The sequence below is a fragment of the Didymosphaeria variabile genome (assembly GCF_027946475.1).
Source record: "Didymosphaeria variabile strain IMI 356815 chromosome Unknown scaffold_1, whole genome shotgun sequence".
In the NCBI taxonomy this organism is placed as follows: domain Eukaryota; kingdom Fungi; phylum Ascomycota; class Dothideomycetes; order Pleosporales; family Didymosphaeriaceae; genus Didymosphaeria; species Didymosphaeria variabile.
The window spans coordinates 589,414-601,585 of NW_026611620.1; the positions used below are offsets into that span (position 1 = coordinate 589,414).

The following is a 12,172-nucleotide window of genomic DNA, read 5'->3' on the forward strand; positions in this document are numbered from 1 at the left end:
CCTAAGATCTGATCTTGTTGAACAAGAATGAGTTGTCTCCTCGCTGCCCCAAGTTCAAAGCGCCCAGTCAGCATATCCCATGTGCCAGACATAGACGTGAAAACGTTTTGCATTTGTTCCCCTCAGACAATACTATGCTAACGACAACATGCACTAATCTCATGCGCGGCGACAACTTCCAACTTATCGAGCATTAGTGTTCCTGTCCCTGCAGTAACGTCTCGAAGCTTGCACGTCGAAGTTGGCATTCGTAAAAACCATAGTCTGTTTCGGGAGCGTGAAGTGGATCGCCCAACGTGCAGATGAAACGCGTGGCCATCCTTACCGGCCACTGATCGCTGCATCTGCGTACCATGGAAAGGTAGTGGTACCTGACATGAGCGGCGGGTGGAACCGTCTGAGCGCCGGAGAGAGAGCCGTCCGTTGCGCGTAGACTAGCCTTGTGTCCGAAGGACAGGACGATTACGCAAGCTTCAGGGAGGCTACCAGCACTACTGCAGGAACAAGAATTCAACGTTGATAGGCGGCAGACTATTGTTGCTGCGGGTTATGTTGGTGCTTCGTTTGAGCTGACAGTCAACATCGACTAGTTCAGGTATCGTATCAAGCTTGTTGCCTTTTAGCTACAGGCTGCATGACGAGGATCCTATCTCACAATGACGAAGGGTACACGATTACAATATAAACATTATTGAGACGCGGCGTCCCAGGCGCTGTGTATACTCCGACGACGCTCGTAGCAAGCAATTATCTCTCTCATACATGGAAATAATGCCCAAACACGCTAAATACGCTATAGAAACGGCAATGTATACCCATAGTCGAACGCTGCCTCTTTCCCCACGTACCCAAACACTCCATCTAGCCCAATATCCCCCCAGCAGAAGTGCACGCCTCCGCAACAGCAGACGGCGTCGTAGTCACACGAATTGTAAACATATAATCTACCGTCTTCGTCGTCGTGCCCACCGTAGCAACGACATAAACTGTCTTCGTTAACGTAGGCGTCGGCGCAGTAATAGTGACCTGGAGTGCAGTCTGCTCTCCCGACAACACCGTGACTGCTGGCGGTGTGAGCGTGGCCAGGCTGGTTACTTCGCTGGTGATGGTCGCGACGATCGGAGAGCCGGTGGACGTCACGGTTGAAGTAGTCCACTTGTTGGTGTTCGTTTCGGTGACGAGCAAGGGCTGGGGGTCGGGTGCGCGGGCGGCCAGGGCGAGGCGCGAGGCGCGGTCCTGTAGGAAGCGCGCTTTGTCTGCTTCGCGGCGGAAAAGGCCGAGTGAGGCGATGATGTTGGCTACGGCTACTGGGCCGACGGTTGGGATGATGACGGCGCGGGGGTCGAAGGCGGCGGAGCGGGTGGGCAGCTTGCAACTGGCGGTCTTTGTGGAGGTGACTTTGGTGATGTCGAAGGTGTAGGCCTGGGTTGAAGATCGTGAGCTGAGGCAGGGAATAGGATGTAGCCAGACGTACTGTAACCTTGATGGTCAAGAATGCTTTGGTCGAGGATGAAGTTACTCTACTAGGAATCACGGTGGTTGTGGGAGTCTGAGGCGTGCGTTAGCAGCAGTTGACAGAATGTAATGATCGGAACTGACAATGGTCGCAGAAGGAACCGTTAATGTGCTGGGGTTCAAAAATGTTGTTCCGGTGGTGGTTGTTGTAATGGTTTGATCTAATATAGTCAGTATGTTTGACGCGATCGCAACGAGGTCCTGAACTTACTAACGATAGGGTTGATGACACGGGTAGCGGTGATTGTAGGAGTTACCTAGAATAAGATCAGCTGAAGTTATGCGAGAAGTAACATCGTGGCTTACTGTTGATGTGCTTTGAGGGCCGACCGAAAGAAGAAAGTCTCGCTGCGCAGCAAGAGGGACACCGTCGCCGTTGTTGCTGATCACAATGATCGACCAATCACCCGATACAAGCTGATTCTTTCGCAGCGGGCAAGTAGAAAGCATGTCTGCATCATCTGGCGTGAGGTTCGTCTCGGTGCACAGGTTCTGCTCGCCCTGCGGATCAACGATAATGTTGTACGCGACATCCGGATTACACCCTGTGATTTATTAGAGCTGCTATTGCACCCGGCAAGCATTGGCGACAGACCCTCAAATTGTTCAACGAATGTGAAATTATCGTTCGACAGCGAGTTCTGGAAGTATTGTCCATTGCTCTGAAAATCCATGCCATAAGCGTGGCATACTGCAGGGTCAGGCTCGGCATCCTGACGAGTCTTGAGAGCTGCGAGACCGAAGGCCGTCGCAAATTTTGATATACGAGTCATGAATCAGATAGGAAATGTGTGTAAAACGAGAGGAAAGGAAGACAACCACGACGATCCCGATGGTACAGAAAGTGCGCTTCACCCTTCTCGCTGTGCAGCTATTCAATACTTATGAAATCCATCGGTCTACATGTTGCGTGCCGTACCCCTGGTGATTGTATCCACGAAAGGGTTCCGCGCTCAGACGCCTGGAGGATCCACCCCTAGGGACGGACAGTGAACATACCGTGGGTGGATCCAATGAGGCCTTGTTGTTGAGGACAACTACAGTCCATGAAAAGTGATCGTGTCCCAGTTTGTCCCTTGCGAGGTGCATAAACGAACTGTTGGGGTGGAGCATTTGCACATGTGAGATGACACCTGCGAGGCGAAAAGAGGCCCCGAGTCTTCGCGGCATCCGGCACGCAACAGCGTTTACAGAGTAGACAAAGCTCCAGTACCATGCATCATGATTGACTGGTCGGGTAGGAAACACGAGACCCTATGTGGGTCAGCTGTTCCTTATGAAAGTCGGTGTATCGGAACTCACATGGAGGGCAAGTTGCACAACGCTGCAGATCCCAAGGCGCAGCTCGAGCGTTGCCATATTATCATGCGGTCGTATTTCTGCAGGGAGACATTGCAGATTGGTCTTGGCCGCCGCACATTGTCCGATCTCCGATGTCCTTTAGAGGAAAGAGTGAATAAGAATTCTGAAGGATCATGCATGAGGGACTATTGAACGCTGACCAGTGTGTCATGAATAGCACGCTTCGTTCACGAGCATTTAACAAGGTATGGATGGAGGTTTCGTTCGACGCATCGCCTGATATCGGAAGTGTACGAGAAATGGAACTGTGATCTAGCGAACCTCATCAAGCAGATTCCTTTCTGTCACACAGGCAGCCTCTTCGACTAGACGAGCCTGAGGGTGGGCAGCCTCAGATGCCGACTGTTCCACGTCAGTCGGACGCTACTGCAAGCCGTGGTCCATGGCGCCGGGAAACGCTAGTGGGGAGCCATAGCTCGAAGCACCCGAACGCCATCAGCAACGTGAATTGCATGTCGATCCGGGTAGTACAACGCTACCTCGGGGCTCCAGCAAGCTCGCCGATGTGGCTGAGGCATACATATCATCGGCGATTGAGAACTCAAATACTGGAACGTGATTCTGCGTGATGAGCAGAAGAGCGGTAGGTACAGGTCCATATCTTTGCGAATGAAATACTATAGCACAGTATGAGAAGCCTTGCCAAGCAAATCCAAAAAGGTCAAAGACGTGGAGACTGATCAATTCAAAGGCTGTGCCTGTAGGAGATGATGTTGACGGTGGAGACCGCAAGTCGGGTCCGACCCTAGCACGTGCCTCTTTGTCCAAATCAAGCGATGCGCTACGGGTATTGCTTATCGGGCCTCGCTTATCTGCCGCCCCCTGTCGTATTGCAAAAGCCTCGAGTGTTTCTTGTGCTTGTCGTGGTACTCCATCATCCGGTGGCGTGGCTAATCCGGAATCTTCGCGACGACCAAATGGCATCCATCCAAATTCGGAAGAGAGATGCACAACACACGTTGCCACAGCGGTCCCCGCAGCCTCCCCTAGCGACTTGATGCCATGCCGGCAAAGACATCCTGGCTTTTCGTAAAAATTAGGAGCAATGCTATACATGATGGCAAGGCAATTCTTGTGACACACGACCTGCAAAAGGCTATGCAACCCAGAAGCAGAGCCTTAGACCCTGAGCATCCGGCATACCGGCTCTAGTCGTTGCACCGCGTAGCATCTTCCCCGAAATATGACCCACCACCATCCGAACGGGTGTGGCGAAGACTCGTAAAGGTTGCGCGGAATTGCTTCTCAGCAAGTGGGTCCAGGGCGTACTTTCACCGAGAGATATTCAGGGCACAGGAGATGGTTCAGCACGCGGTGACGTCGTGAAGTTACCTGTCAGTGCTAGCGAGGCTATGCCCCATCACTCGAAAACCTAGTCAGACTATAGGTCTTCCAGCTTAGGTAAGTTACACAAACGTAGGCTGATTTGGTGTGCATGGTGCTCGGTCGCGCGACGTTCGGATTGTCTGGTGCGCGTCTACTGCAAGTAGTCGATAGTCTATGTCAGCTTCAGCTAAACGCCCCACAGCAAGTACTGTAGACCTTTCTTGATCGACAAGGCCCAGTCATTGGGGATCCGGAACCCAATGCGGCACTAAGCCACTACAGACACGCCATCTCGCCTTGGTTCGCCAACACCTCGTACCTGCCTTCGGTCCCAGACGGCTCTGTGCATTCGCTATACACAGCCCTACAAGCCGTGACCATTCAAGGCATCAGGAGCGGCGGGAGCCATGTACAGAATGACGCGGTTCTCTCGCTGAGCTACTCTGGCAACTAAAGATCAAGGACAGCCGCGGCCTTTAGGCCTCAAACTGGATTAATCCAGGAATAGCATCTCGCGAGGATGATCTTCCCACTTAGTCTCTATGTTGGTTGTGTAGTCGATTTGCCTCAATTGTGACTGGTATTTAGTGTCGCCTCTGCTCTCACTCTCTTTCAGTGTTATCCTTGCGGTCTGTTGGTCGTCGCGCTCCTTGCTCATTCCTGGTGTTCCTCCAATATGCGCTTCCCAACGCTTACCAACACTTGCTTGATTGCATGGGCTTCAACGTCTCTTGCAGAGACCATACCACCTGATCACATCCTGTGGGGAGAAGGAGGCCGACCTACCACACTTGATAAACGCCAAGCTTCAGCTACCCCAACTTCCACCAGAGTGGCCGATTCAGCCTGCACAAATGGGCCATTCACAAGAACGTGTTGGTCGAATGGCTACAGTGCAGCAACCGACTTTGACGCCAAGTGGCCTACGACGGGCAATACCGTCTCTTATAATTGGGAGATCAAGGATAGCACGTGTAGCCCGGATGGTTCAGACTCAAGACCTTGTGTAAAGATCAATGGTCAATTTCCCGGGCCTACTGTATATGCCAGTAAGCCACATCAACATGGGTTACCTTGGGGCTTCTCATGTTGCTCAATACTAATGCAAAAGCAGACTGGGGCGATATGATTTCGGTCACACTTAAGAACTCGGTGCAGAACAATGGCACTGGAATACACTGGCACGGCATTCGACAACTAGGCACTTGCCCCCAAGACGGCGTGCCTGGAATTACAGAGTGCCCACTCGCTCCCGGAGACACCAAAACTTACACTTTCAAGGCGACCCAGTTCGGCACGACCTGGTACCATTCCCATTTCAGCTCACAATACGGCGACGGTGCATTCGGTGCCATAGTGATCAATGGTCCAGCCTCGTCAAACTATGATTACGACTTGGGACCCTACATCGTCACCGACTGGTACTACAGGACGTCGTGGCAGCAAAATCTCCTGTCTCACGCTGCCCTTCAAGCGGGTGGGCCAGGTCCAAGTGCCGACACCATTCTGATCAACGGAACCAACGTCAAGGGCTCCACGGGTAGCTATGCCAAGACGCAAAATCTGATCAAGGGAAAGAAGTATCGCTTGCGTATCGTTAATACTTCAGCCGACAATACCCTCCGTGTCTCTCTCGACAACCATAAATTCACTGTGAGCTGTATGCCTATGAATTGGTAAATGCGTGCTGACAAGTTCTTAAGGTGATCACAAGCGATCTCGTCCCGGTCAAGCCCTGGGTGACTGACTCAATCCTGATCTCTATCGGACAACGCTACGATGTCATCTTCACCGCGGACCAGACTGCCGCCACATACTGGTTCCGCGCATCCGCGGTCGGAGCTTGTGCATCCGCAAACAACAACCCCAACGCACTCTCTATATTCTCGTACAAGGACGCACCTGACCAGAACGCCACGCCCAGCTCTAGCGCCGGCTCTCTGCCCCAGGACTGCAACGAGCCTGATAACACGAATCTCGTACCGTGGGTGAAGAACACAGTCGATCAGACCGCCTTTATGAACCAGGTTCAGGATCTAAACGTCGATATATCGCAAACAGTTACCACCAACGGACAAAACATCGTTGTGTGGAGCATCAACCTGACGGCCATTGACGTCCAGTGGCAGGATCCCACCCTCGAGTATGTGGCAGTGAAGAACACCAGCTATCCTACAGCGTACAACGTGCTAGAGCTGCCAACGGAGGGAATCGTAAGTCGTGTGCCCTTCAAGTATTGTGATGCCCCTGACAATAGTTGCAGTGGACATACTGGGTCATCCAAGAGCCCGCCGACACCCGCGTCCCCATCCCGCACCCCATCCACCTCCACGGCCACGACTTCTACGTGCTAGGTCGCGGACAAGGCGTCTTCGACCCTAAGAGCTCGCCCTCCACCTTGACATGGCAGAATCCCACCCGTCGTGACGTCGCCCTCTTACCAGGCGGCGGCTGGCTCGCTCTTGCGTTCCCCACCGACAACCCTGGAGCATGGCTGATGCATTGCCATATCGCGTGGCATGTGTCGGACGGTCTGGCGGTGCAGTTCCTCGAGGCGAAGGATCAGGCGCCGTTGGGTGATGGAGCATGGCAGAGTGGATGTAGCAAGTGGACGGAGTATCAGAAGACGATGAAATACCCGAAGACGGACTCGGGGTTGAAGATGATGATGAGGGATAGTTTTTTCTAGGTTCGTCATGAGCGCGATGAGTTAGACTTTTTAATGCATTCTGATACGTCCTATCACCACCTGCTATCCGGATGTGTAACACCGAGTCATTGCTATCTTGTTCATCACCTTCGAATGACGATACAAGCTCACTGTGCGGAAAATAAAGGAGAAAGAGTAACCATACGAGTTATGCGTGTGTAATATAACTGAACTGCCATCGCTATGCAGAACTCAAAGCACGTAATCACAAAACTGCACATATGCAATATGTGCCTTTGTCACCGGGCCAGGTACTCCAATCCACGAAAGGACTCCAGTGTCTGATGGTGTGAGGACCATAATTTCCAATCCGGATCAAGCTTGAGCAGCAGACTTTTCATCCTTCGGTTTCGAATCGAGATCCCGTTGCTGGTTCAGCGCAGCATCATCTGGCCGATCAAGAGTAATCTGAGGTATCATGAAATACGCAATCACAGCACCCAAAGCGCTCAACGAGGCATTGATGTAAAAGACGTGCCGAAAACCTCGAGAATACCCAGACAAGATCACATCTCTTGCCGCCTGGCGGTTTCCTTCGGCAACCGTAGCGAGATATGCGTCCGGGTCATCGAGAACCTGGGCGGCAGAGTGCCCCGTTACCACAGATTGGAGCGACGAGTTGATGACGGTTGCAGCTACAGCTAGACCTAGCGTAGACCCGAGATTGCGCACGAAGTTGCGCGTGCAGGTCACCACGGCCATGTCGTGCCGGGCGACTCCTGCTTGTATGGCGATTAGCGACGGTTGCAGCGTCTGGCCGACGCCAAATCCAGTAAGCAGGCCGTAACCGATGGCTTTGCCCAGATCAAAGTGGGCGGTGTCCAGGGTAGAGTAAAGACCGAGGCCGACTGTCCAGGTGATCCAGCCGATGATAATGCTTTCTCGATATCGCCCCATCCAATGCACTATTAGCCCTGAGAAGGTGCTGGAAATGGTCTGAGTCAGGGTTATAGGGAGGAGAAGGGCGCCAGACTTGACGGGCGAGAGGCCGTATGCTAACTGGAAGAAGGCGGGGATGTAGTAGACTTGTGTGACAAATAGCCAGCCGTTGATGAACATGGTCGAGCATGCGCCGATGACAAGGCCATTGCGGAAAATGTGCACTTGCTGGGGGATCAGCTACCAATATTGGGTCGTTAGAGCTTGAGAAAGGTACGACTCACATGGCATCAAAGGATACTTTGGGCCTTTACCTTCCCAGAAGACGAACATGGCCAAAAGCACGAGGCCAAGAAGGAAAGGTACAAGGACTGCCACGGACGCCCATGGATAGCTGGCTCCAGCCCAGGTAAGCGCCAACTACACAAAATCTTGTCAGATGTCGTTTGTGATAGAATGAGTCTCATGTATACGAACCACAAGGCAAGTCGAAGCCGCCAGTGTGAGGAATGCGCCAGTGAAATCGATAGCTTTCAGCTTGAAGATCCAAGACCCTTCCACTGGTTTCAATGGCATCATGTATACAACTGCAACCGTTGCAATGGCCGTAAGGGGAAGGTTCAATCGAAATATCCATCTCCTGGTGCTAATGTTAGGAAATCTGACATCTAGCTCATTCCCCTGTCAAACTGACCAAGAATCATGGCTAATTGAACTAAGCGATGCACCTATGATGGGCCCAATGCCGTTCGCTAAAGCCACTACTGCGCCCTAAAGCAATGTCAGCATACCTTGCAATGGATGGAGTGCACCCCATACCAAAATCCCCTGGTACTTTCCTCGATCCCGGAGAGAGACCACGTCGGATACAATCGTCTGAGCCAACGTCATCAATCCGCCGCCCCCTACACCGGTAATCGCCCGGAAAGCGATGAGCTGCGTTGCACTTTGGGCAAGAGAGGCGGCTAGAGAGCCGACGAAAAACAGAAACATGCAGACGAGTAATACGGTCTTTCGTGACCAAATATCAGATAGTCGACCATAGAGAAGCTGAAAGCTTGTCGAGGTTCTTTACGGCAGGAGTAAGTGCTCATACTAACCGAGTCGAAAATTACTGGACTTACAAAAAATAGGCACCAGCAATCCAGGCACTATTCCCTTGCGAACCCAAGGCGCGAGATACAGTGTATAGACTGGCAGCTAAGGTAGTTTGGTCCATAAGGGCGACTAGGTCTACACTGGCGCAGGTGAGGAAGATCTTACTGTTTGTTAGCTGCATCCATATCAAAGAGCGGAAATGCTCTCACCATGATTATTTTTGATTTCTTGACGTATCTTGCTTGATCTGTAAGCACTGTTGGCTCATTTGCCGCGGGCTCGCCAGTGCCATTGCTGGGACTGGGTGTTAAGATCCCCTCAGCAGCCACGCCATCGAGTGAAGACGTGGGCTCTGGAGACTGTAAAGCTCCATTGCCGTTGCCTGTAGTCGGAGGCATCGCGTTGTTAGATTAGTGGAGGGTGGCAGCCACTTTCCAGCACACAATCTGCCTGCCAGAACTTGTAAGTCGGTTCCAAGCCTTTGATCGACCCCAGTCAGGTACTCATAGTCGGCCGAATATCGGAAATCTAGTAGAAATGGCGTCATCTAAGCGAGCACGTATACGTGCATATGCATGCGGATGGACACGTATACCCTGGGTGGATTGGGGTGCAAAATGACCACAATGCTCGGCGACGTTTGAAGATCAGACTGCGTTTCGCGGCGCTAGACCCCTGCAGTAGGCGGATTCTAATCGTGAGCTGATTTGAGAATATAATGCAAGGATGTTGACTCATGGCCCAACAGGCAGGTGACCATCACAAAATATTGACAATTTGTTGCAAGGTACTTTCCGAAACCTAACGGACATTGGCTACGGAGCACTACTTACATTTTCCCTCAGATGTTCTATACACTCGGTGATACCTACTCATCCTCTTGATCTGCAAACTAACTGTACCGGTTGCGAATAACGATTCTAAACATTGAGCCCCCACTATTCTACAGTAAGATACGTCCGCCTCGAGTATTGCTTCTCCCAGCCTCGCTCTTATTGACAATTCCTCTGAGGTAAAGCTCCTCGACAAGTGAAAACAACATACCATCGCACCCTTTTGCCGCCATCAGATCCACCGTCACCGGGAGATATTCCGTATGATTTGAGACCGATGAAAAATACGCAATCTCTCCAATTGGAATGACTATCTCGGGCGTTTCCGCAAGCGGAGAGATTCGGCTTGTCGAGAACGCAGCTGGGGGAGTGACGCCTGAGAGATACGTGTTACGGTACTTTGGGGAGGGTTTTCGCGGAACGTAGATGAACAGGGATTTTGAGCAGGTCTTGGGGTCCGAGGGGAGGATTCCTTCGTTGAACCAGTTCTGGAACTCTGATTTTGTCTCTATAGCCTCTTGAAGTGTTACTTGGGTTGCATCTGCAACCGCCCAGCGAGCTAAGGGGCTCGGATTCACAGGTGGGGTTCTTCCGTCGAATTCGGCTGCAAATTTGGCGAAGAAGGGGTCTCTCACCAGCGCTACTTGTCGCCGAGAAGTGATGACATCGTATGTGTTGTTGAGAAATGTTTTTAGCACGGCCTTTTTGGGATTTGTTGCCGCCCAGGCGTTGTCGATGTCGAAAATGGTTGTGTTGGCTGATAAGAAACCTGTAAGTTTCGTCAAGAAGCCCATTAGGATGTTATCCAATTCCGATGTAGCATTTCCGGGAAACCCCACTGTGAGAATATTAGAAGGAAACGAGTTCGTCGCAGTCATGGTTTTCTTATACAACGCTTGGGCTGCTTGTTTGAGAAGCGATGGGTCTCGTGCGAGCAAACCAGCCGTATCTAGCTCTGGAGCGATGGGCATAACTTCGTCCAGTGATATTAGACCATGACCTGATTTGTGTCAGTGTTCGGTACTATTGTTGGCGTGGCGTGTGCGTCCACTCACTGGGCCGATTTCCGAATATACCATTTATCTGACTGGGACTGCGTATACTACCTCCTGTATCCGTACCAACTGATAGATCGAGCCAGGGATACGAGGCTATGGAGAAGGATGCGTGAGCTTCTAACACATGTTTGGGTATCCCAGCGCTACTGACCTACTCCGGAGGCAGGACCGGCAGATGAAGATGATGGGTCCTGATAACCATCTCCCCTAGGATTGAACGGCGCATGAACGTCGACCCAATCTGCGGTGGCTGTTTCCCCGATGGCAAACTGGCTGGTCTTCATTTTCCCGACTACAACAGCTCCTGCATCGATAAGGTTTTGAATTGCTGGAGCCGTAACGTTAGCTGCAGGATACAGGTCGTACCAGGCCCGGTTTCCATTCCCCGTCTTGAGGCCTTTGATGTTGTAAATATCCTTGACACCAACTCTTACACCTGCGAGAGGCTCGCGCGTTGTCTTAGTAAAGTACAATCGCGATGGGACTGCCACAGTGGAAAACTGCCCCGGAATAGTGGCTGGGAGAACTGAGAAGTTACCTTCCAGGTATTCTATGGCTGCTTCGGTGAATGTTCCCTGTGTATCTGCATAGAGGCGATATGCTTGATGCAAAGAACCGGTTGGCGACATAAAATATGGTCCCGTCGGTATGACGGAATCGTGGTCTTCTTGGCGAAATTTCAATATGGTACAATTGTCGAAGGAGTCAATCGCAGACGCGTTGCCATTCCACGGACCAGTGTATTGAATATACAGTGCTTTGTTTTTGTCAGCAATGTGGGTAGAACCCTGCACGCCAACTCACATTCCAGAAATCCGACCTGAAACACATCGTCACTTCGTAGGAAGCTGCTCCTTAAAGAATCGAAATCACTGCGCCGCAATTGCCCAGACGGTACTGCAATAACCGTGACAGGTGCAAACCCAGACACATACGCGGGCAATGAGCGAACGTACTGCCCTGGGATCTTTCCAACAGGCTCGGGAGGGACAAAGTAGGGAATTTTATTCAGAGTCAAGGTATGGCCAGTTGAGACCAAGGCGTTCGCGTGAGCAACTGACCTACACAGCAGTGCGAAAAAGGCTGTAAGGTTGGAAAAAATGCATGACGAAACACTGGTAGGGAAAACCTACCAAAGCGTGCGTACGGTCAGGGAAACGATGCAGAGATCGTAAGCACCCTGATGGCAAGCACGCTATGTCAGTCAAGTCAAAATCAATCAAGGTTGCATCATACCGGTGGATTCAGAGCCATGACCTACTTGGCGTACATTACTAGCGTTATTCAACCATGTACCATGTTGATCAATACTGATCGATTAGGCGCAGTTGTAGGGGCTTGTGGAGGCGGCCCGATGTAGGGCGCTAAAACATTACCGTTAAGTGCTTGGG

The 12,172-nt window shown here is 51.6% G+C and overlaps 4 protein-coding genes across 4 annotated transcripts; 1 reads left to right on the plus strand and 3 right to left on the minus strand.

The window, feature by feature from the left end:
• Positions 1-861: 861 nt before the first annotated feature.
• Positions 862-2,288, minus strand: N0V89_000162 (uncharacterized protein; the record flags this gene model as incomplete). Its single annotated transcript, XM_056208987.1, has 6 exons — positions 862-1,422; positions 1,475-1,549; positions 1,600-1,676; positions 1,727-1,772; positions 1,822-2,060; positions 2,111-2,288. 6 exons carry the CDS (start codon positions 2,286-2,288, stop codon positions 862-864), a joined length of 1,176 nt encoding a protein of 391 aa, XP_056075809.1.
• Positions 2,289-5,267: 2,979 nt separating this feature from the next.
• On the plus strand, positions 5,268-6,892 carry lcc1_1 (laccase, multicopper oxidase, benzenediol:oxygen oxidorectuctase; the record flags this gene model as incomplete). Its single annotated transcript, XM_056208988.1, has 4 exons — positions 5,268-5,271; positions 5,318-5,856; positions 5,907-6,416; positions 6,467-6,892. The coding sequence occupies 4 exons, from the start codon at positions 5,268-5,270 to the stop codon at positions 6,890-6,892; spliced, it is 1,479 nt and encodes a 492-aa protein (XP_056075810.1).
• A 336-nt stretch (positions 6,893-7,228) lies between these two features.
• N0V89_000164 (uncharacterized protein) lies at positions 7,229-8,180 on the minus strand (the record flags this gene model as incomplete). The annotated part of the gene is made up of 2 exons (XM_056208989.1): positions 7,229-8,032; positions 8,175-8,180. The coding sequence occupies 2 exons, from the start codon at positions 8,178-8,180 to the stop codon at positions 7,229-7,231; spliced, it is 810 nt and encodes a 269-aa protein (XP_056075811.1).
• A 1,653-nt stretch (positions 8,181-9,833) lies between these two features.
• On the minus strand, positions 9,834-11,410 carry N0V89_000165 (uncharacterized protein; the record flags this gene model as incomplete). The annotated part of the gene is made up of 2 exons (XM_056208990.1): positions 9,834-10,723; positions 10,933-11,410. 2 exons carry the CDS (start codon positions 11,408-11,410, stop codon positions 9,834-9,836), a joined length of 1,368 nt encoding a protein of 455 aa, XP_056075812.1.
• Positions 11,411-12,172: the final 762 nt, after the last annotated feature.